Source organism: Pan paniscus, chromosome 2 (assembly GCF_029289425.2).
Source record: "Pan paniscus chromosome 2, NHGRI_mPanPan1-v2.0_pri, whole genome shotgun sequence".
NCBI classification, from domain to species: domain Eukaryota; kingdom Metazoa; phylum Chordata; class Mammalia; order Primates; family Hominidae; genus Pan; species Pan paniscus.
In genome coordinates, this window is record NC_085926.1 from 126,978,840 (window position 1) to 127,002,615 (window position 23,776).

Consider the following 23,776-nt stretch of genomic DNA (forward strand, 5'->3'; position numbering starts at 1 on the left):
CAGATGACAATGGAATTAAACTGGATATCAATAATAGAAAGATAGCTAGAAAATCCCAAAATTCTCGGAGGTTAAACAACACACTTCCAAATAACAAATGGGTCAAAGAGGGACTCTTAAGAGAAATTTTTAAATACTGTGAACTAGGCTGGGTGCGGTGGCTCATGCCTATAGGCCCAGCACTTTGGGAGGTGAAGGTCGGGGGATCACCTGAGGTCAGGAGTTCCAGACCATCCTGGCCAACATGGTAAAACCCAGTGTCTACTAAAAATACAAAAATTAGCCAAGTGCGGTGGCGCATGATTGCAATCCCAGCTACTCTGGAGGCTGAGGCACGAGAATCACTTGAACCCCAGAGGTGGAGGTTGCAGTGAGGAGAGATCACACCACCGCACTCCAGCCTGGGCCACAGAGTGAGACTCTGTACCCCCGCCACAAAAAATACTGTGAATAAAATAAAAATAAAAATAAAAATACAGTGAAGCAAAATTTGTGGAATGCAGCAAAAGCACTGCTTAGAGGAAAATTTATAGCCCTGAATGCATATATTAGAAAAGAAAAAATATCTAAAATCAATAATTTAACCTTCCACCTCATTAAACTATAAAAAGAAGGGCAAATTAACTCCAAAGTAAGCAGAAGAAAAGAAATAATAAAAATTAGAGCAGAAATCAATGAAATTAAAAACAGAAAATCAGAGAGAAAATCAGCAAAACCAAAAGCAAGTTCTTGGAAAATATCAGTAAAATTGATAAGCCTCTAGCCAACCTAATTAAAGAAAAAAAAGAAGATACAAATTGCTAATATCAGAAATGAAAGAGGAACATCACTACAGAGCCCACAGACATCAAAAGGATATTAAAGGAATACAATGAAGCATCTATGCCACAAATTTGGTAATCTATGTTTAATAGATCAATTTCCTGAAAGACACAGTCTGCCAAAACTCATATAAGAAGAAACAGGCTGGGCGCGGAGGCTCACGCCTGTAATCCCAGCACTTTGGAAGGCCGAAGAGGGTGGATCACCAGGTCAGGAGATTGAGGCCATCCTGGCTAACACGGTGAAACCCCGTCTCTACTAAAAAAAATAAAATAAAATTAGCTGGGCATGGTGGCGTGCGCCTGTAGTCCCAGCTACTCGGGAGGCTGAGGCAGGAGAATGGCATGAACCCATGAGGTGGAGCTTGCAGTGAGCCGAGATCGCACCACTGCGCTCCAGCCTCGGCAACAGAGCGAGACTCCGTCTTAAAAAGAAAAAAAAGAAGAAGAAGAAGAAGAAGAAACAGATAATCTGAATAGGCCTCTATTAAAGACTTTAATAATAATCCTCCAAAACAGGAAGAACAGGCCCCGATGAGTACACTGGTGAATTCTACCTGTGAACATTAAGGAATAAATTATACTAATTCTCCACAATCTCTTGCAAGAGATAGAAGCAGAGGGAATGCTTTCTAACTCATTCTATGGGGCCAGCATGACCCAATACCAAAACCCAACAAGACATTACAAGAAAAAAAAACTACAATTTGCTCCGGCGGAAGTGAGGAGCAGGCCTGGGCCCTAAGGGCCGGGCTTCGACCCCCCGCAGGTCCCCGCGGTCCCGGTCCCCCGCCCAGGACATCTGAGGGACCGAGCCGCGCCCCCGCGGAGCACCACTTCGGAGGCCTGAGAGCGGCGACCGGGCAGGGCGTGGCCTACATCCCGGAGCCTCGCGCCTTCTCCTGCGCCGACTTCTGCAGGGCCTCCGGCTGCTCGAGCCGCCCTGCGCTGCTCCCGCGCCTGCACCCGAGGCTGGGGCAGCCGCGGCGCTGGGTGACGCCGGAGGGGGCGCCCGACTTGGACCAACTGCGGCGGACCCGGGAGCCGGGGTCCAGGAATACAGCCCGAACCCCAAGAATACAACCCGAACCCCAAGAGTACGTGCCCCTCAGAGACTGCAGCGGCTGCTGAGAGGAGCACATCCAGGGCGGCTACTGCCCCAAGGGGTCGCCACCTCTGGGACTGGCATCCGTTCAGGGGCCCTCGGCAAGGGACATGTCCGCCCGGCCGTGCGCCTCCCGGCCCAGGGCGCGCTGGACGTGGACGCCCCTCGCCTGGTCTGCGCTGGCCCTGCGGGCAGCTGGACCTGGTTCCGCGCCCACGCCTTCCGCTCCTCCAGCTGGTCCCGCAGCGCCGGCGGACAAGAGAAGTGGCTCCTCGTCCCCAGGTGCGCGAGGAGGCCCTGGGGACTCCCGCGGCTGCCTGCCCGACGGCCGGACCTCCCGGGCACTCCCGACGCGCCTGCACCCGCGACTCCAGCTCGCGGCCTGCCCTGGAGCTCACGCGCAAGGTGGGCGAGATGGTGCTGATGCCAGTGTGGGGCACCACCGGGTTCACAACCTGCTAAGGCCGAGGTACGTCCCGGCCACCCAGGCCCGGAACTAGAGTGTGCGCCCGCCTTCGACCATGGGCCCTTCCGCAGGAAGAGGGCAGCGCCCCTCCAGACTGTCCCTCCACTAGGAGGCGTCGCCGGGTCCCGGCCTTTGTTTCACCCTCGCGCGCTCCTTCTCCGGCATACTCGCTCTGGGTCCGCCGCTGCTGCTCATCATGAGGTCCTGCTCGGGCATCAGCTTGGAAGAACTTTACCACTTCCCCAGGGTTCTCACTGAGAGGCGGCTCCTAGTCCTGGGGGAGGCGGCGGGGGAGGATGAGGCCTGGCCGGGCCCGAGCAGATGGCCTTCGTCGTCGGGTCACGGCGGAGGTAGGTGTTGGCCTCCGTGCTCTCGCAGTGCGACTTCCAGAGAACCGGCAGCGACCGCCGGGAGGAAGGGAGGCCGCCTCCCGCTCCGGGGACCCCCGGAAAGAAAAACCGCCCTCCAACCCCCGTGGACTGCAGCCCCCACCTCTCCAGTGAGGCCAGGACATCTGAGCAACGGGTGTCTGGGTTGCCTGCTCTGGAGGCCCCTCTGTGCGGCCAGCTTCGTCCCTTTGTCCCAGGCGGTCACCTCCAGCTCTGCCCCGTGGGCTCAGGGAGGACTTGGGCGCGGTGCTGCGGACCCACGCCGGCCTGTGCTGCACTGGGCGTGCCCGCCAGGACCTTGAGGCAAGGGTGGACTGGCTGGTCCTCCCCCGCCAGGACCTTGAGGCAAGGGTGGACTGGCTGGTCCTCTGGGCGGTTGGCTGCAGAGCCAGCGGCCTGGGCCTTTGTTCCCCATCGTCCCCGACAGGGCTGGGCCCTGCTGCCGCTGAGCAGGGGCTGGCAAAGAGCCTGCTCCACTGCCACCTCCCCGCCGGCAGGGAAGCCTGGCACATCCTCTGCCTCCTGGCCTCTCCTCACTGAATCCTCTGCCTGGGCGTGGAGGGGCTATGCCTGCTGTTTGTTGTACTCACTGCATACAGTAGGTGCTGCATAAGTCCCTGCGGGAGGAGGAAACGCACAAGTCTGTCCTCCCCTGCCCAGCTTCCGCAGGGCTTTTATGGCTCATCAGAGAGGCCTTGTTTGCCGCGTGGCCAAGTCTTCCCAAGGATGCTGTTCTCAGGACTGCAGATTCAAGTCTCCGGTCCCATGGCATGCTGGGCAAGACTGAGGTGTGCACCGGGCTGCTCTCCACGCCCCATCCTGGGACCCCATCAAGGCATGGGCAGGCGAGCAGCACTGGGATGTGTGGTGGGGCCATGGGCTCTCAAGTGGCCCCATCCACAGCTCTGTGAGTCGTCCCTCCTGCAGGGGACATCCCAGACCTCTACCTCTACCTGGATCCACAAGATGTGGGGGCTGGGATTCTGCCAGCCCCACCCTCTCCACCCAAAGTCCACTCATTTTTTTAGCTGGCCCTGGGTGGCAGTCCCCACCCCAGCAGAGGAGGATGCATTCAAATCTGAAGGAGTAGCACATGCCACATGCTGTGTGTCCCACCTGCCCAGTGACGTCCAGTGGGGCCGGCTGCTCCCAGCTGGGATGGAAGCCCCCAGGAAGACAGGGATTTCTGTCTGCTCTGTTCAGTGAATTATGCTAAGTGCCTGGAAAAGTGACTGTACACAGGAAAAAAAAACTAGACTAACATCTCTCATGAATATAGATGCAAAATGCTCAACAAAATATTAGCAACTCAAATCCAACAATGTATAGAAAGAAGTAAACACCACGACCAAGTGAGATTTATCCCAGATATGCAGCACTAGTCCAATACTTGAAAATCAAGCAACCCATCACATCTACGGGCTAAAGAAGAAAAATCACATGATCATGTCAATAGATGCAGAAAAAGCACGTGACAAAATCCAACATCCATTCAAGGTAAAAACTCCCAGCAAACTAGGAAAATAGAGGAACTTCCTCAACTTCATAAAGAACATCCACAAAAAAACCCCACAGCTAACAATACATGGAATAGTGAGGAACTAGATGCTTTCTCAGTAAGATCAGGGGCAAGGCAAGGATGTCCTCTCTCACCATTTCTTTTTCAGCATCATACTGGAAGTCCTAGCTAATGCAATAAGATAAGAAAAGGAAATAAAGGTATAAAGATTTTCTACATAGATGACCATATCATCAGCAAAGTTGTAGAAAATCCAAAAGAATCGACAACATGTTACTGAAACTAATTAGCAACTATACCAAAGTTGTAGGATACAGGGTTCATACACAAAAGCCAATCACCTTTTTTTTTTTTGAGATGGAGTCTCACTCCATCACCCAGGCTGGAGTGCAGTGGCGTGATCTTGGCTCACTGCAACCTCGGCCTACCGGGTTCATGCCATTCTCCTGCCTCAGCCTCCCAAGTAACTGGGACTACAGGTGCCCATCACCACGCCCGGCTAATTTTTTTTTTTGTATTTTTAGTAGAGATGTTGGCCAGGATGGTCTCGATCTTCTGACCTCATGATCCTCCCGCCTTGGCCTTCCAAAGTGCTGGGATTACAGGCGTGAGCCACTGCGCCCAACCAAGCCAATCACTTTTCTATATACCAACAATGAACAAGTAGAATTTGAAATTCAAAATACAATACCATTTACATTAACACCCCCAAATACAAAATACTTAAGTATAAATATTTTAAAATATATGTATAAGCTCTATGTGAGGAAAGCTACAAAACTGTTATGAAAGAAATCAAAGAACGAAATAGATGGTGAGAGATTCCGTGTTTAAGAGCAAGAAGACTCAATATTGTCAAGATCTCAGTTCTTCCCAGCTTGATCTACAGACCAAATGCTATCCTGATCAAAATTCCAGCAAGTTACTTTGTGGATATTAACAAACTGATTCTAAAGTTTATATGGAAAAGCAAAAGACCCAAAATAGCCAACACAATATTTAAGGAGGAGAACAAAGTTGGAGGACTGACATGACCCAACCTCAAAGCTTATGCTAAATCTACAGTAATCAAGACAGTGTGGTATTGGTAAAAGAATAGACAAATAGATCAATGGAACAGAATAGAGAGCCCAGAAATATACCCATAGAAATATAGTCAACTGATGTTTTTACAAAGGAAATACAATGGAGAAAAATTATTTTCAATGAATGATGCTAGAACAACTGGACATCCAAATGGAAAAAAAAAATTTAGATATAGACCTTACACTCTTAGGAAAAATTAACCCAAGGCCAGGCACAGTGGCTCACACCTATAATCTCAGCACTTTGGGAGGCTGAGGCGAGTGGATGACCTGAGGTCAGGAGTTCGAGAACAGCCTCGCCAACATGGTGAAACCCCGTCTCTACTAAAAATACAAAAATTAGCCAGGCGTGGTGGCGGGGACCTATAATCCCAGCTACTTGGGAGGCTGAGGCAGGAGAATCGCTTGAACTTGGAGCAGGGCAGGGGGAGGGGCAGGTGGAGGTTGCAGTGAGCCAAGATCACATCACTTCACACCAGCCTGGGCGACAGAGCAAAACTCCATCTCAAAAAAAAAAAAAGAAATGAGCTACCAAGCCATGAAAAGACATGTAGGAACCTTAAATGCATATTACTAAGTGAAAGAATTTAATCTTTAAAGGCTAAATATTATATGATCCTAACTGTATGACATTCTGGAAAAGGCAAAACTATGGAGACAGTAAAAGGATCAGTGGTTGCCAGGGATTAGGAGATGGGGAAGGATGAACAAGGGGGCCCAGAAGATTTTTCAGGGCAACGACACTATTCTGTATGATACCATAATGGTAGATATGTGTCATTAGACATTTGTCTCGACCCATAGAATGTCTGACTCCAAGAGTGGGCCCTCAGAAACTATGGACATTGGGCAATAATGACATGTCCTTGTAGTTTCATCAGTAATAACATATGCCCCACTCTACTGGGGATGTTACTGATATGGAAGGCTGTGCATGTTGGGGGGCAGGGCGTGTATAGGAACTGACTTTCCACTCAATTTTTGCTGTGAACCCAAAATAAAGCCTATTTAAAAAGAAAAAAAGAAAGAACTAGAGAATGGATAGAGGCAGCCTCTTAGCTATCTCTGCACAGAGTCAGCCTAGTGTTGGGGCATCCTGGACCCTCTGAACGTCACTGGTTTGCAGCCTGGACGGCCTTCCCTTTTGCCCAGTGGGGAGAGGCTGAGACTTCTGTAATTTCAGCACCTTGGTGTTGGGTGTGACCTAAGCACCTGCCTGATGCCCTGCCCTGGCCCACAGCCGGCCTGCCGCTGCCAGCTCAGCATGAGCCTCAGAGTTCATGAGGGCCTCAGAGGACCAGGGGGCTTCCCTGGAGGAAAACTCAGATGAGGAGACTAAAGGCAGCATCAACATTTGTGATTCACAGAGACCAGGCATGGGGCTTCTCCCACATCCACGTTTTACTGCTGGGGACACTGATGAGGACTCGTGCTCACAGCCACACAGCACAATAGCAGAGCCAGGACTCAGAGCTCAGCCCGGCTCACCCAAGCCCACACTCGAAACCACTCGACAAGGCTGCACCATGATCAGCAGGCAGGGCCTGTACTGAGTGCCAAGCCCTGAGGCCACGGAAAGAGAGGGGGTAAGAGGGTGCAATTTCATAGAAAGATGGAGGTACGCCTTTGTCCACTGAGCTGAAGTCTGAGACGATGTCTCGAGGGAGCAAAACGGTGGCACCCAGGGAGCTGCAACCATGGGAAACATGGGGTCTCCTTTGGCCAGAAACAGAGTAAGCCAACAATTCCTGAGAAACCTTCACCAAAAAAAGAACCTCCCCTGATATTTGGGTCCAAGAAATAGCCACGACTCTGACCTAAAAGGTTCCTGGCTGGGAGCGGTGGCTCACGCCTATAATCCCAGCACTTTAGGAGGCCAAGGTAGACAGATCACTTGAGGCCAGGAGTTTGAGACCAGCCTGGCCAATATGTCAAAACCCTGTCTCTACTAAAACTACAAAAATTAGCTGGGTGTGATGGTGCACACCTGTAGTCCCAGCTGGCTGAGACGCTGAGGCATGAGAATCACTTGAACCCGGAACACAGAGGCTGCAGTAAGCGAAAATCCCACCACTGCACTCCAGCCTGGGTGACAGAGTGAGACTCTGCCTCAAAAAAAAAAAAAAAAAAAGGTTCCTGTAACTTGAGGGTCCTAGGGACTACTAGTTACTAGTAACTAATCCCTTGATTGATGCCTCTCCGTAAAGGTTAGAGCTTTATTTTCTGATAGAAGCCTTGCAGTTACTTGAATTTGAAAATTTCCTGTTAAGATATATGCACAAAGTCTCCTCCTTCAAGATGGGAAGCCTACATGTGAGCCCAGGAGTTCAAGATTACAGTGAGCCATGATTGCACCACTGCACTCCAGTGTGGGCAACAGAGCAAAACCTTGTCTCTTAAAAAAAAATCGTAAAGGCTCATTAACACTTTTCCCTTTGAAAGTGAGCTAGATAGACTTTATGACTCACCAATAAACAGAGTGTGGCAGAGTTGCTGGTGCAGCTTCTGAGACCAGGTCATAAGGGGCCTGGCAGCTCCCTCCTTGCTCTCCATCAGATCCCTTGCTTGCAGGGAAGATAGCTGCCCTGTGCAGAGAGCCACACGGAGAGTCACCGAAGTCTCCTGTCAATGGCAAGCAAGGAACTGAGGCCTCCTGCCAACAGCCACGACTCACATCTCAAAAGCATCTCCTCCAGCCCAGGCCAAGTCCTCTGATGCTGGTCTCACTGGGCTGAGATCTTGACTGCAACAGCCAGAACCACCCAGCTAAGCCACTCCCAAGTTCTTGACCCACAGAAACAAGTGAGATAATAAGTAAATAAATGTCATTGTTGAGCTGGGCATGGTGGCTCACACCTGTAATTCTAGTGCTTTGAGAGGCTAAGGCAGAAAGATCACTTGAGCTCAGGAGTTTGAGAACAGCTCAACCTTCGGAGACCCCATCTCCAACAACAATAACAACAACAAATTAGCTGGCTGTGGCAGTGCATGCCTGTGATCCCAGCTACCTAGGAGGCTGAGGTGGGAGGATCTCTTAAGCCCAAGGGTTCCAGGCTGCAATGAGCTAGGATCTCACCACTGCACTCCAACCTGGGTGACAGAGTGAGACCATGTCTCTAAAACATTTAAAATAAATAAATCATTAAAATTAAAAATGATATTGTTTGAAGCTGCTAGTTTTGGGGGATGGTTTGTCATGGAGCAGTAATAACAAATTTCCTAACAGAGACTCATGCTCCATCAGAGCATAAGGGCTACGCACATATGTCTGTGGCAGATTCTCGCAGTCCTCCACGCTACCCACTGAGCTGTCACAGGGAGCGCTGTGGCAGGCTTGTATGTTTACCAGTAACCACTGGAGCCCTGACAATAATCACTAGCAGGCTGGAAGGAGTACAAGGGTCCCCAGGCATGGAGCCAGCTGAAGGGGCACTCGTGGATGCAGAGATACAGGGGTCAGGGGAGTGCATACTTTTTCAGGCCCTGGGGTGGGGGTGAGGGGATAGGGTGCAGGGGCCCAGATAGTCAAAAGGCAAAGAGGTGCTGGGAGGGGCACCGCTTGTGGCCCAGGCTCCAAGTCCCCCATGCATGCCTACAGTCCCATCAGACTTCCCTTACAAAATACAAATTTAAAGATAAAATTGTTATGAATTTCAAGACAGCAGCCACAGAGCTTACAACCCCAGGCACAGGGCCCTTCTGAGCAGGGAGTCCCCTGCAGCTACCCCAGCCCCATGCCCACAAAGCCAGGCCTAGATGCATAGAGAGGCGGAGAGGGGCAGTCATCCTACAAGGTTTCAAAAAATAGGAGAATCGAACATTTATGCATAGACTTCACATCTTCCACTCTCCTTTAGCCTTTTTTCTATAAGAGCTTCTTTGGGATTGTTCAGATGGCCTGCAACACATTAAAAATGTTTTCTGGGAAATTCTAATTAATGTCCTCTCTCTCAACTTCTGGCAAAAAAAGAAAATCATTCCATTGACCTTAATTTGCTCTCCCCACAGCAAAAAATGTCCTGTAATTTCACACTGCTTCCACTGGGTGGCGAATGCTGTCCCTGAGAGGAAAAATGAATGGTAAACGGTTCCAAAGCGCCTCCAAGCATGAGCTCCGGGAGTCTAAGTTTAACTTCTCCGAATGAACCCCTGCCCCCTCACGGCCCCTGCTGTGGGTATTTGCCACATCTTCCCATCATCTGTGCTATTACCTGTGTTAACACACACACACACACACACATTTAGAAAAAGAGAAGCCTTTATTTCCTGTAAAAGGTGCCAGCCTACAAGGTGGCCATCTGCAGGCTGGGAAGTGTGCCAATGGCCAAGCACTTTGAAAGAGGAGGGGTTGGGGCAGGAGCTTTATGCTAACCTGTCTGGCTAAACATACATATTCAACTGGCTACAGGAGGAGCTATGAATATTCATAAAGGCACTGTGCCTCCTGTCTGTAATCCTAGCATTTTGGGAGGCTGAGGCAGGAGGATTGCTTGAGCCCAGGAGTTAGACACCAGTCTGAGCAACATAGTGAGATTCCATCTCTACCAAAAATACAAAATTAGCTGGGGTAATGGTACGTGCCAGTGGTCCCAGCTACTTAGGAGGCTGAGGTGGGAGGATCACTTGAACCCAGGAGGTTGAGGCTGCAGTGAGCCAAGATTGAGTCACTGTACTCCAGCCTGGGTGAGACAGCCTGTTGCAAAAACAAAGAAAACAATAGTCATGGCCGGGCGCAGTGGCTCACTCCTGTAATCCCAGCACTTTGGGAGGAAGAGGTGGGCAGATCACAAGGTCAGGAGTTCAAGACCAACCTGGCCAACATGGTGAAACCCCATCTACTAAAAATACAAAAATTAGCTGGGTGTGGTGGCATGCGCCTGTAGTCCCAGCTACTTGAGAGGCTGAGACAGAAGAATCGCTTGAACCCGGCAGGCGGAGGTTGCAGTGAGCCAAGATCACGTCACTGCACTCCAGCCTGGCAACAGAACGAGACTCCGTCTCAAAAAAAAAAAAAAAGAGTAGTCATTAAGGTGTTCCTAACACATTCATATTGAACAAACACTTAGGTGTTCCTAACAAATTCATATATGACCCATGTTTGCTCTGGGGTGGAGACTGAACATATAAACGTATTACAGTTAGGCCCTATATGTCAAAAGGCTTTTCAGGACACAAAGGCACTCTGTGCGCAACCTCTGTAAACAGGCTGGGGTGGACCATGGTCAGCGGTCTTCTTATCTGGAGAAAGTTATTGAAATCAGTCTCTTGCAGTTATGGCTGGTGGAACAGGAGTTGGGGGTCAGTTAGTCACATCTGGTGGAACTGCAAATTGTTTCAGTATTGCTTATCTCAAGGCCAGTGTTTGTTTAGCTGCTAGAGAAAAAGAAAAGCCTTGTGGCAGTGAGAACAGAGTTCATTCTTTAAGTGTGGGGTGACTGACGTAACCCTTGCCTGGCATGGCCTTAGGTTCTGTTTATAATTTAGCGTCTTATTTGCCACAAAGAGTCCGTCATGTCAGTCTTACTATCTCTATTTTGTCTATCTCTATTTTAACAGTAATGCTGGTCAGTTGTTGTGTCTGAAGCACAAAAAGGAGGAGGTATAACGAGGCTTCTGACCTCCTGTCCTGTCGTGGCTGGGAGCTCAGTTTTAAAGTTTTTCTGGGGTCCCCTTGGCCATAAAGGGGTCCATTCAGTTTGGCAGGGGCTTATAATTTTATTTTTAGTTTACACTTAATATTTTTCTTAGAATCAGTTCTCTTTTTAAATGTACATAAATGTATTTTAAGAAAGTTTATATGCTCGAATTTAATTGAGAAACCAGTCTCACCTGTCATACACACAGACTAACATCACAATAAGTTCATAGCAAATAAAGCATCATCATTCATTTCTGACCAGATACAGCCACTGAGCTGAAGGGCCAGACAGCAAGGCTGAGAGGCAGGTCGAAGTCCCATGGTTAGGGCTGTCAGCTGGGGAGGGGTATCTTTGTGCCAAGCTAGACTGTGTTTAATCCTTTTAATCACAAGAGACAAAAATCCTCGGACACGAGAAGGTACGTCAAAGGGTGTGAGGGCCCCTTTTTTTTTTTTTTTTTTTTTAAGACAGAGTCTTGCTCTGTTGCCCAGGCTGGAGTGCAATGGTACAATCTCGGCTCACTGCAACCTGCGCCTCCCAGGTTCAAGCGATTCTCCTGCCTCAGTCTCCCGAGTAGCTGGGATTACAGGCGCGTGACACCACGCCCAGCTAAATTTTGTATTTTTAGTAGAGAGACAGTTTCATCATGTTGGCCAGGCTGGTCTTGAACTCCTGGCCTCAAGTGATCCGCCCACCTCGGCCTCCCAAAGTGCTGGGGTTACAGGCGTGAGCCATCACGCCTGGCTGTCAGGCCCCCCTTTCTTCCCTGACAGTGTGCCAGTGGCCCCTGCCCATGATGACTTCCACAGTGCCTGCTGTGGCCAGACCCCCAGCAAAACACCTGTCAGGCTTATCTCACTCTTTCCTCACAGCAGTCTGGGAGGTGGGGTCTTTGATTTTCCCCATTCTGCAGATGAGGAAACTGAGGCAGAGATAGGCTAAGACTATTGCCCAAGGTCACAGAGCAAGTAAGTAGCAAAACCAGGTTTCAGAGCAAGGCAGGCTGCTCCACAGGCTGGCTCAGAACAGCCAGGGTGACGGAGACCTGCATCTGCAAAGATCCAGCAAGCAGAGGCTCTGTTCCAAGGGGGTCCAACAGTGGCAGACAGGGTTACCCATTTCCTGCTGGTTGCACACAGGCTAAAAATGCTACCTAATAATCACTGCCTCTTAATCCCCTCTGCTTCCCATGAGAAGGAAAAATTGTCTTGGGGGATATTGAAAGATCCCAGCCTCCAAGGTAAGTTTACCTAAGCAGTTTGCCTTGTAATACGATTACCAAACAGAGGCTGTTTCCTTCAGCTCAGGGGACAAGAAAGGAGTGGCTGTCTCCCTCATGTTTCTCGTTATTTGTGTCATAGGCATGTATCACCTGAAATTGCCTGAGAGGCTCAACCAACTTTTAGTCACAAGATCTGCAAACACTTCCCTGGTGGGTGCTGAGGTTCTCCAAGGAGCTGCTGGGCCCACTTGCAAACAGATAAGCAAACGGCTGGGTGAGTGCGTCGGGGAGGGCTTCCCGTAAGAAGTTATGGCCCTGGTGAATCTTAAAGGATGCAGCATGCCAGGCAAAATTCCACAGGGCTCCAGAAAGAGGGCAGTGCAGAGGCAAAAGCACAGACAGAAGTTGGCATGTGGGTGGGGAGTGAGGGACATGGCTAGCCTACCACGAAGCTTCAGATCAGGAAGAGATGAGAGGTGAGGCTGGACAGGGTGGCAGAGGGTGTCCTGAAGACAGCAGGGAGCCATGAAAGACACGGAGCAGGAGTGTAGTGAGATTAAACCTGTATAGTAGAGGCAGAGGCCAGCATCAAGGAGACAGCAGTCCTGGCAAGACACAGATAAGGCCAGCACTAGAGAAGAGACAGCCAGCAAGGCTGACAAGTATGTATTACATAATGCCCATGGACCAGGCAGAGGTGCTGGGGAGGGAAGAGTTAATGGGACAGAGTCTCTGCCCTCTTGAGTTTCACATCAATGGGAGGAGACATTTAATAAACACATAAAAATGTAAAAATAAGATCATTTCAGATCCTGATCAATGCTAAGGAAGATATGAAATGGAATATTATGGTACAGAAGGATGGAGCTGTGCCTTGGCAAGGGAGGCCTTTGAGGAGGGGTCATCTGAATTGAGATGAGAATGATGATCAGAAGGAAGCCATGCTCTGGGGGAAGGGCACTCCAGGCAGAGGGAACAGCAAGTGCAAAGTCCCTGAGGCAGGAAAGTGCTGGAGTGTTTGAGCAACAGAAAGAAAATTGGTGTGGCTGGACATTGATGAGCAAAGTAGACAGTGGGTGATGGGGTCAAGAAATAGGCAGGGGCCAAGCTACAGGGGGGCCTGTAGCTTCCTGACCACAGGGGCACGGGTTTTCTTTTATTTGCGATGGGAAGCCAAGAAGGCGAACAAAGACCAGAGCAGTAGCAGCACAGGGAGAAGTGGTTAAGTTCTGAATAGATCCTGGTGACTGAAATGACAGGAATTACTGATGGGTTGGACAGCAAGTAGAAGTGACTCTTCAGAGGAGTTTTATGGAAGAGAGAAGCAGAAAAATCAGATGGTAATTGGAGAAAGAGGTGGAATTAAGGAAGGATTTTTCAAAAGGGCAGGATTATAGGTTGCTTTTTTTTTTTTTTTTGAGACGGAGTTTTGCTCTGTTGCCCAGCTTGGAGTGCAATGGCGCGATCTCGGCTCACCACAGCCTCCGCTTCCTGGGTTCAAGTGATTCTCTTGCCTCAGCCTCCCAAGTAGCTGGGATTACAGGCATGCGCCACCACGCCCAGCTAATTTTGTATTTTTAGTAGAGATGGTGTTTCTCCATGTTGGTCAGGCTGGTCTCAAAACCCACTTTAGGCAGACCTAAAGTGATCTGCCTGCCTCAGCCTCCCAAAGTGCTGGGATTGCAGGCGTGAGCCACCGCACCTGGTCTGGCTGCTCCTAACCTGATGGAATGACCCAGTGAAGGAGAAATTGATCATGCAGAGGAAGCGGCACCTGATGGGGCAATGTCCTGGAAGGGTGGAGAGGGGACAACTCACAGCACAAGAGTGGGGCTTGGCCTTCGCCTTGGTTCCTATTGCTGCTGTCACAAGAGGCTTAATGCAGCACACATTTATTTTCTCATTCTTCATCACACAGCTCCTGTGGGTTCTCTTATTCCAGCCCTCCTGAGGTAGATCAGCAGGACCTGTTTTCTGAGCACCTGTCAGGACCCCTGGTCACCAGCCTGCTGATGGCAGCAGGATCTGGTTGAAACAAGGTGTAGTGAAGAAGCTGGCAGACACCAGAAACCAGCAGATGGGAACGAAAGCAACCGCTAGTTGCCCTCACTGCTCACTAACATAGACACTCCCCCTGGCACCATGGTAGTTTACAAATGCCATGGCAGCACGCCATGGCAACAACCTGAAAGTTACAGGGTTCTGGAAACTCACCACCCCTTTTCTAGAAAGTTTGAAATAACCTGCCCCTGAATTTGCATGTAATGAATAGTGGCTGTAAGTGCAGTTGCCAACAGCCCACACACTACTGCTCTGGGCACACTGCCTGTGGGGTAGCCCTGCTCCCAGGGAGCAGCACCTCTGCTATGCACTGCTGCTTCAATAAAGCGGCTTTCTTCACCACTGGCTCTTTGACTTCTTTCCTGGCCAAAGCCAAGAGCCCTCAGGGGCAAAGCCCTGATTTGGGGGCTCACCTGCCCTGCATCACTTGTAGGTGGAAATCAAGCTGCTGGCAGGGCTGCATTCCTCTCTGGAGGCTCTGGGAGAATCCACTTGCAGGCTCACCCAGGCTGTTTACAGATCCACTTCCTGCATTATCCTGTGCCTCTTGGGCAGATGGGTATGTATTTACCCATATGGGTACATACACATGGGGAAAAAGCCTTGCCTGATGTTGGGATGGAGGGAAATTTTTATTTTCTTCTTCCTGTTCATCTGAACATTCTGATTTCCCACAACAAAAATCATTTATTTGTTATTTATGTAGTTTTTTAAATTCACAAAACCCGTCTATGTTGATCTAGTTTTTTGTTTTAAGTTATACATGCTGAAAATAAGGAAATCTCAGAGGCTCAACAGGAAGGAGGGCACAGGCCCCACCAGATCTGGTCAGAACACCTGGCCTGGCGGCTCCAGCGCCCCCACTCACTCCAGAACCCCTTACCCACCTGCGTGGGGCTCACTGGTGAATGTGTGCAGGGCAGAGGAGGCGGAACATGCCAAGGCTCCATGGGGAGGGAGGGAAGGCCCAGACAGGCTGAGGCTCCTCTCCAGGGTCCAGGCTCTGGTCAGAGGCCCCACTGAGCACATACCAGGGGACCCCCAGCAGCAACCAGGCGCCAGAGCACGTGTGACTTCAGTGGGGGAACAGCACCTTCCCCACCCTTCTCTGAGCCCAGCATCAGTGGGTGGAGGAAGCAGAGCTGGGGCCTGGCAGCCTCTCAGGGCCTCCTAGGAGGGTGAACACCCAAATCCTGCCCTACCCAAATCCAGAACCAGGAGGCGGGGGAGAGAACAGCCAGCCTCCCAAGGAAGGACTCACCCTGCTTGGCCATGCAGGAGGAGGAAGGCTGGCCTGAGAAGGGTGTGAGACCAAAATAAGAACAAGCACACCCCCACCCCCGTAGGGCCGAGGAATATTCCCGAGGGTCCTGAATGTCAACGAAGTGCGTTTAAAGCCTCCATCAGCCTTTTGTCTTTGGCTTTTCCTGCCAGGCTTCTGTAACTTCTGTGTTTTTACCCTGTTTTATTTATTTTTTAAGACGGAGTCTCGCTCTGTCACCCAGGCTGGAGTGCAATGGCACGGTCTCGGCTCACTGCAACCTCTGCCTCCTGGGTTCAAGCGATTCTCCATCCCAAAATATATTTATCTTTTAAAGGAAGCTTTATGTCACTAACATAAATGGAAAATGGTGTCCCTCCCCTAAGTAGAATGTGCTCTAGAAGAAAATGTACTGCAAATGTTAAAACCATAGGCCAAAATTCTAGCTAGAGATTCACACTGGGTAGAGGCTCTGCTTCCCAGGCCTACAGCTGTTTGTTAGAAAGAGGCATGGAGAAGCACTAGGCAGGAGCTAAAAACACCATGGCACCAAGAAGAGACTCCGTCCTTGAGTATACAGGAGGAGGAGGGAGGAGAGTTAAAAATGAAGTCACTCTCCCCACCATGGTGTTCTCAGCCAGTGGGAGCTGCCCAGCCCACACCTCTGTGAGGCAGGCAGGACGGGTCACTGCTCCCACTTTACAGATGAGGAAAACTGAGATTCGGAGGAACAACCAGCAGAGCCACGTTTCTCGGGGGTCTCCTAGTTCCCACCTTCTGGGAGCAGGTGAGGGGCCACCCTCAGTCCTCCACAGACCCGATTCTAAAGCCCATCAAGGCACTGGCGGCACAGTGGGACCCCCTTCTATAAACTGGGGTTGAGATGTGGTTCCGTGCCCAAGGCACGGGCCCCTGAGGGCCTCCTGCCTCTGGAAATAGGCCCCAAGGCTGCACTGGGGGGATAAGCCAGGCTATTTTCATCACTTCCTTCCGCCCGCTCCCGCAGCGGCCACCTCAGCTGCATCCCATAGAGTTGCCACCCAGGCCTCAGCCAGGACCTTTCAGGCCAGACAGGAGCACCTGACCAAAGGTTCACAGGTAAGTGGCCCTCCGTATTACCCAGCATGGCCTCCCGCAGGGAGAGAGGAGGTCAGCTCCTGTCCCTTTAACAAGACAGGGTTGGGTGGGACATTCCCTCTGAGACACCATCTCCTTGGCTGAGTCAAGATGAGTGAGTTGATTTGACACTTATTCACTGGAAACCTGCTGTGGGTAGGGGGAGCTCTGCTGGTGGAGGGGAAACGCCTGTGGGGAAAAACCAAACAGAGGGCCACGGTTGCCGAGACCCGAGTGTGAGTCTGGCCTCTGACACCACACCGGTGGCCCTGGGCACATTGCTTTCCCTCTCTGGGCCTCAGTTTCCCCAAGTCAGTGTTAGCCCAGATGAGTGGTTTTCCAAATGGGGTCCCACTGAGTTCCCCTCCCTGCTCCAGCCAGTGTCCCTATCCTGCTGTCTTCTGCATCTGGGAATCAGGTAACAGCTCACTTAGCTGGTGGGGGGTGCTGGGCGCAGCCTGCAGGGCCCTCCAAGGCTCTTTCCTAGTCTCTGGGGACTGTGGTCCTGGGCTGGGACTCATTTAGCAGCCATCTGCTCCTCTCATCCCCAAGCAGGGGATGGGGTCTCTGCTAAGGGCCAGGAAGTCCCTTCCCCTTCCCAAAAACAAACTTACCCAATCCACAGCCGCCCTCACCACCCGGCCTTCTACGGTGTCCAGAGACAGTTAGCCAGGCCTGGGCTGGGCCACTCCACCTTCCCTAGTCACCAGCTGGTTTCCCAGAGGAGAAGACTGAGACCCGAGAAGGGAGGTGAGTGCACCCCGTCCCATGTCAGGCTCCGCTGCATCCCCAGTGCTTGCCATCCCTGAGGATGGGTCCAGGCTGCCAGGCCCTCCCTCACAGCCCCTCTCTCTGCAGCCAGCCTGTCCCATGCCCGCCTGGGGAGCCCTGTTACTGCTCTGGGCCACAGCAGAGGCCACCAAGGACTGCCCCAGCCCGTGTACCTGCCGCGCCCTGGAAACCATGGGGCTGTGGGTGGACTGCAGGGGCCACGGACTCACGGCCCTGCCTGCCCTGCCGGCCCGCACCCGCCACCTTCTGCTGGCCAACAACAGCCTTCAGTCCGTGCCCCCGGGAGCCTTCGACCACCTGCCCCAGCTGCAGACCCTCGATGTGACGCAGAACCCCTGGCACTGTGACTGCAGCCTCACCTATCTGCGCCTCTGGCTGGAGGACCGCACGCCCGAGGCCCTGCTGCAGGTCCGCTGTGCCAGTCCCAGCCTCGCTGCCCATGGCCCGCTGGGCCGGCTGACAGGCTACCAGCTGGGCAGCTGTGGCTGGCAGCTGCAGGCGTCCTGGGTGCGCCCAGGGGTCTTGTGGGACATAGCGCTGGTCGCCGTGGCCGCGCTGGGCCTGGCTCTTCTGGCTGGCCTGCTGTGTGCCACCACAGAGGACCTGGATTGAGCCAGGCCCCCAGAACCCCTGGCTCCAGGCCAGGGGGCAGTCCCTGAGGCAGGTCCCCAGACTCCACCAAGCCTGGTCAGCCCAAACCACCAGAAGCCCAAAATAAACTGGCAGCTCAGCTGTTTTATATAAGCTCAGAGATTTTTTTTTTTTCCCCTCTCAGCACTTGAGTCTGACTCCTTCTGAAAACCTGGCTCGATTTTGTTATAACCAGACATCAGTTGGGGCTTCCCTGTTTCTCAAGTTGTTAGTAAAATGGGCTGCCCACCTCCCCCACCCTTCACCCTTAACTGCACAGTCTCTGGACATCCCAAGCCAGGACCTGGGACTCTGGGTCTTATGGCCTCAGCCGTCTGCTTCTGGTGTGGGCCACCCTGGACAGGCCAGGCCAGCTTTGCACCGGGGCCAGCCCTCGCCACATTCCCCAGAAATCTCGCTCTTCCAGCACGGTAGTGAGCAGAGCAGGGTGTCCCAAAGGCCCCTGGAGGGAGGAGAGGAGGGGTTTCCATCCCCACAACAGAAATGGCTTGGCGGGCCCTTTTCCATCACGGCCTCTGACCACTCCACCTTGGCTGTGAGGCTGCCAGGGCGCACCTGGCCCCATCCTCTCCTCCGTCTTCTCTCTCCTTTTTCTCCTCTCTACTCTTCTCCACAAACAAGACAAATCCCTCTCTTTCTCATGGAAAACAAACTCCTACAGGGCTAACATCTGCACCTCCAAACCCTGGAGTCCCCCTCCTACCCCAAGCCCTGATCACCAAATCCTTCAAACAAGGCAACTCTCCCCCTCTGAGGAATCCTGGTGCCAGATGTTAAAATCATAAACTTTTCTCCACCACATGAGGTAACATTTATGGGCCTGTTACTGGCCAAGCCAAATCCAAATATAATTACACTAGGACCCCACCCCTCGAGGGGCTCCATGTGTAACCAGCAGACCAGCTTGGGTGGGCCTGTGGGTCGGAAGATTCCACCAGGTAGCCCAAGCGGGTGCAGAGTGCAGCTGGAGGGCACTGACTCACAGAGCTCAGGTGGGAGCAGGAGCCCCAAACCCAGAGGTGGGGGCCAGTAAGAAGTGATAGGGAATGTGGCAAACCAGGGAGCCTGTGTTCCATCCAGAGGGGCTCAGCCGATTGCCACCATGTGGAGATGGGGGCCCAGGTGCCAGGCGTCCAGTTCTTCCAGAGAGGTCAGAAGGCTAGATTGTTACATGAACTCTCTAAAGTCTTTAAGTGTTGGCAACTAAATAAGAAATTTTAAGGCCGGGCACGGTGGCTCATGCCTGTAATCCCAGCACTCTGGAAGGCCGAGGTGGGCGGATCACCTGAGGTCAGAAGTTCAAGACCATCCTGGCTAACACGGTGAAACCCCGTCTCTACTAAAAATACAACAAATTAGCTGGGTGTGGTGGTGTGTGCCTGTAATCCCAGCTACTGGGGAGGCTGAGGCAGGAGAATCGCTTGAACGCGAGAGGCGGAGGTTGCAGTGAGCCCAGATCGCGCCACTGCACTCTAGCCTGGGCAACAAGAGCGAAACTCCGTCTCAAAAAAAAAAAAAAAAAAAGAAATTTTAGGAAATACATAGGCAGGACAAATAGAACATCAGCCATTTGGATCAGGCTGAGCCTGCGATTTCTGCTGTGACACGGCTGCCTAAGAACAATCATAAAAGCTGGCATCTGCTCCTTGGGCACCAGGTGTGTCCAAGGCTTGCATGCAGCATCTCCCATGGGTGACTCTCGGGTTTCCCTGTGGAAGCCTGTAAGGAGGGAGATGTTCTGCAACCCGCTGCATGGAGGAGGGTGCAGGCCCAGGTCACCTGCTTGTTCTCTCTCACACGTGCTCCCTCGAAAGCTTCCAGGCCCGTGGGGGACCCTGGAACTAAGGCCCTTCAGTCCCCAACCCCTGACATAGGGTGCTACACAGATCCCCCTGCTTCAGTGTCTTCTTGAGGCCGTGTGTACCCGCCAGCAATTCCAGACCCCTATCCTGCTCGGTCCAGCAAGAACCTGCAGGCTGCAACAAGTCCCCTATGGGTGGAGAGGGTGGAGGGCCCTCTGAAGCCAGGCAGGGATTTCCCAAGGTGGATGGCTGGTCATACAAGCACCCCAGGAGACGGTGACTCCCTGGAAGGTCACGGTCTGCCTTCACCAGTTTTTGCTGCTACAACCAAATGCCACAGTCTGGGTACTATAAAAACAGTGAATATTTATTTCTCATGGTTCTGAAGCCTGAGAAGTCCAAGATCCAGGCACTGGCATTCAGTGTCTGCTGAGGGCCCTCTTCCTCTCATTGGCGAAGGGGCGAAAGGGATAGAAGGGGCAGCCAGTTCCCTCACACACATCTTTTTTTTTTTTTTTTTTTTTTTTGAGACAGGGTCTTTCTCTGTCGCCCAGGCTGGAGTGCAGTGGTGCAATCATGGCTCACTGCAGCCTCCCGCCCCAACTTCCCCAGTAGCTGGGACTATAGGCGTGCGCCACCATGCCCAGCTAATTTTTGGTAGAGACGGGGTTTCGCCATGTTACCCAAACTAGTCTCAAACTCCTGGGCTCAAGCAACCCTCCTGCTTTGTCCTCCCAAAGCCACCGCACCTGGCCAACCTCAAGCACTTTTATAAGGGCCCTAATTACCTTCCAAAGGCCCCACATCCTAATGCAAGCACACTAGGGATAAAATTTCAGCATTCAACAGCACCAGCCCCAGCCTCAGTGCCTCTCCCACCACAGGCATGGTTGACCAAACATACCCCTGCACAGGCAACTCTGCCAGCAATTCATACGATCTCCCCTCCCTCAAAGCCATCCACATCACCTCCCCTGACACCAGCCTCACACTGACCTCCTGCAGTGGTGCGATCATGGCTCACTACAACCTCAGCCTCCTGGACTCAAGTGATCCTCCTACCTCCCACCTCTCCCGAATAGCTGGGACCACAGGCATGCACCTCCACACTCGGCTGATTTTTGTAGCTTTTGTAGGGAAGGGGGAACTGGCTTTTCTCACCTGTGCGTGTTAGCCACATAGGCCCTTCTCTCTCCGTGGCTGCTGCGTAGTCTCTCTTGGTCTCTGTGTCCTCTGGCGCAATTGCTCCAGCATTCTCCTTTACAAACAAGCTGCCGTGTGCAGCCCTATGCACCTGTGCGGCTATTTCTCTAGGGCACTGGTCCTCAAAGCAGAGCTCCAGAGACCGCTGGGGAGAGGAGGTTCCCTGAAACTCTTTTAGAGAGGTCCACATATTCAAAACTATTTTCATACTGTAGGCCATTATCAGCCTTTTCCACTGTGGTTTTCTGAAATTAAAATCCCTCTTGAAATAAAAGAGAATTTTCCAGAGGCCACATGATTTGTGACATCACAGCAGTGTGTCTGCAGACACAGACATGGCATCCAGCTACCTCCTATTACACCAGACGTTTAAAAGATTTGCAAAAAATATAGAACAATGGCACACTTCTCACTATTTTGTTTTGGAACATATCTATTCTTTTTGAGACAGGGTCTCACTATGTTTCCCAAGCTGTACTCAAACTTCTGGGCTTAAGCAATCCTCTTGTCTCCAGAATTGGTGGGTTCTTGGTCTCACTGACTTCAAGAATGAAGCTGCGGACCCTCGCAGTGAGTGTTACAGTTCTTAAAGGCGGCACGTCCGGAGTTTGTTCCTTCTGATGTTTGGATGTGTTCGGAGTTTCTTCCTTCTGGTGAGGTCGTGGTCTTGCTGGCTCAGGAGTGAAGCTGCAGACCTCCGCGGTGAGTGTTACAGCTCATAAAGGTAGTGTGGCTCCAAAGAGTGAACAACAGCAAGATTTATTGCCAACAGCAAAAGAACAAACCTCCAACAGCGTGGAAGGAGACCAAACCAGTTCGCCACTGCTGGCTTGGGCAGCCTGCTTTTATTTTCTAATCTGGCCCCACCCACATCCTGCTGATTGGTCCATTTTACAGAGAGCTGATTGGTCCGTTTTGACAGGGTGCTGATTGGTGGGTTTACAATCCCTGAGCTAGACACAAAAGTTCTCCAAGTCCCCACCAGAGTAGCTAGATAGAGTGTGGACACAAAAGTTCTCCAAGTCACCACCACAGTAGCTAGATACAGAGTGTCGATTGGGCATTCACAAACCCTGAGCTAGACACAGGGTGCTGATTGGTGTGTTTACAAACCTGGAGCTACAGAGTGCTGATTGGTGTATTTACAATCCCTTAGCTAAACATAAAGATTCTCCAAGTCCCCACCAGACTCAGGAGCCCAGCTGGCTTCACCCAGTGGATCCCGCACCGGGGCCCAGGTGGAGCTGCCTGCCAGTCCCGCGCCGTGCGCCCGCACTCCTCAGCCCTTGGGTGGTCAATGGGAACGCACTCCTCAGCCCTTGGGTGGTCAATGGGAACTGGGTGCCCCGGAGCAGGGGGCGGCCCTTGACGGGGAGGCTGGGGCCGCGCAGGAGCCCACTGGGGCCGGCGGGGAGTGGTTGAGGAGGGAAGGCTCAGGCATGGCGGGCTGCAGGTCCTGGGCCCTGCCCTGCCGGGAGGCAGTTAAGGCCCGGCGAGAAATCAAGCACAGCAACTGCTGACCCAGGTGCTAAGACCCTCACTGCTCCGGACTCGCGGCTCCGAGAGCGGGGCCGCCGAGCCCACGCCCACCCGGAACTTGCGCTGGCCGGCAAGCGCGGCGCGCAGCCCCGGTTCCTGCCCCCGCCTCTCCCTCCACACTTCACAGCAAGCTGAGGGAGCCGGCTCCGGCCTTGGCCAGCCCAGAAAGGGGCTGGCCGGGGCTCCCATAGTGTAGCGGCGGGCTGAAGGGCTCCTCAAGCGCGGCCAGAGTGGGCACCAAGGCCGAGGAGGCGCCCAGAGCGAGCGAGGTCTGTGAGGGCTGCCAGCAGGCTGTCACCTCTCACCTCTGCCTCTGAAGTAGCTGGGACTACAGGCACACACCACTATGCCCAGCTTTGTTTTTATTAAAGTATTTTATTTTCATTAACATCCTTAAGCTTTATCATTATGATTGTAAACAAAGTGACACATTAAGTATGTTTAAACTGTCTCCCCTTATTTTCACACACTGTAACTATTGGTAGATATAACCCATAAAAAGCTCTCTATAGTGCTCCAGAATTTTTAAGAATGGGTCCTGAGAGCAAACAGTTTGAAAACCACTGCTCTAGACTAAAAAGCCCATGGCTGGGCATTGAGGCTTGCATTGTCTGAATTCTGATACACAACAAGCTCTAAAACGTTGCTGTTTTGCCATTCTGTAGGAGGACATGCAATATGTATTTCCCAAATTCGTGTCCTTGCTCTGTGGCAGCTCATGGGCACCACCCTACACTAGCCTCTTGTGGGTTTGAGAAGTGAAGCCATCTGGACTTCCTGGGTCAAGTGGGGACTTGGAGAACTTTTCTGTCTAGCTAAAGGATTGTAAATGCACCAATCAGCACTCTGTAAAAACGCACCCATCAGCGCTCTGGGTCTATTTAAATGATTGTAAATGCACCAATCAGCACCCCATAAAAACAAAGGATTGTAAATGCACCAATCAGCACCCCATAAAAACAAAGGATTGTAAATGCACCAATCAGCACTCTGTAAAAATGCACCAATCAGTGCTCTGTGTCTAGCTAAAGGATGTAAACACACCAATCAGCACTCTGTAAAATGGACCAATCAGCACTCTGTAAAATGGACCAATCAGCAGGAT

The 23,776-nt window shown here is 51.8% G+C and overlaps 1 protein-coding gene across 2 annotated transcripts; it reads left to right on the forward strand.

Annotated features, from left to right (window-relative positions):
• The first annotated feature begins 14,759 nt into the window (after nucleotides 1-14,759).
• Nucleotides 14,760-18,730, forward strand: GP9 (glycoprotein IX platelet). 2 transcript variants are annotated; one of them, XM_003829412.4, is made up of 4 exons: nucleotides 14,825-14,866; nucleotides 16,575-16,666; nucleotides 17,310-17,434; nucleotides 17,543-18,730. In XM_003829412.4, the coding sequence occupies exon 4, from the start codon at nucleotides 17,555-17,557 to the stop codon at nucleotides 18,086-18,088; it is 534 nt and encodes a 177-aa protein (XP_003829460.1). In that variant the 5' UTR covers nucleotides 14,825-14,866; nucleotides 16,575-16,666; nucleotides 17,310-17,434; nucleotides 17,543-17,554; the 3' UTR covers nucleotides 18,089-18,730. The 2 variants fall into 2 exon arrangements, with proteins under 2 accessions (XP_063458771.1, XP_003829460.1); XM_063602701.1 differs by lacking the exon at nucleotides 17,310-17,434 and having other exon boundaries at nucleotides 14,760-14,866.
• Nucleotides 18,731-23,776: the final 5,046 nt, after the last annotated feature.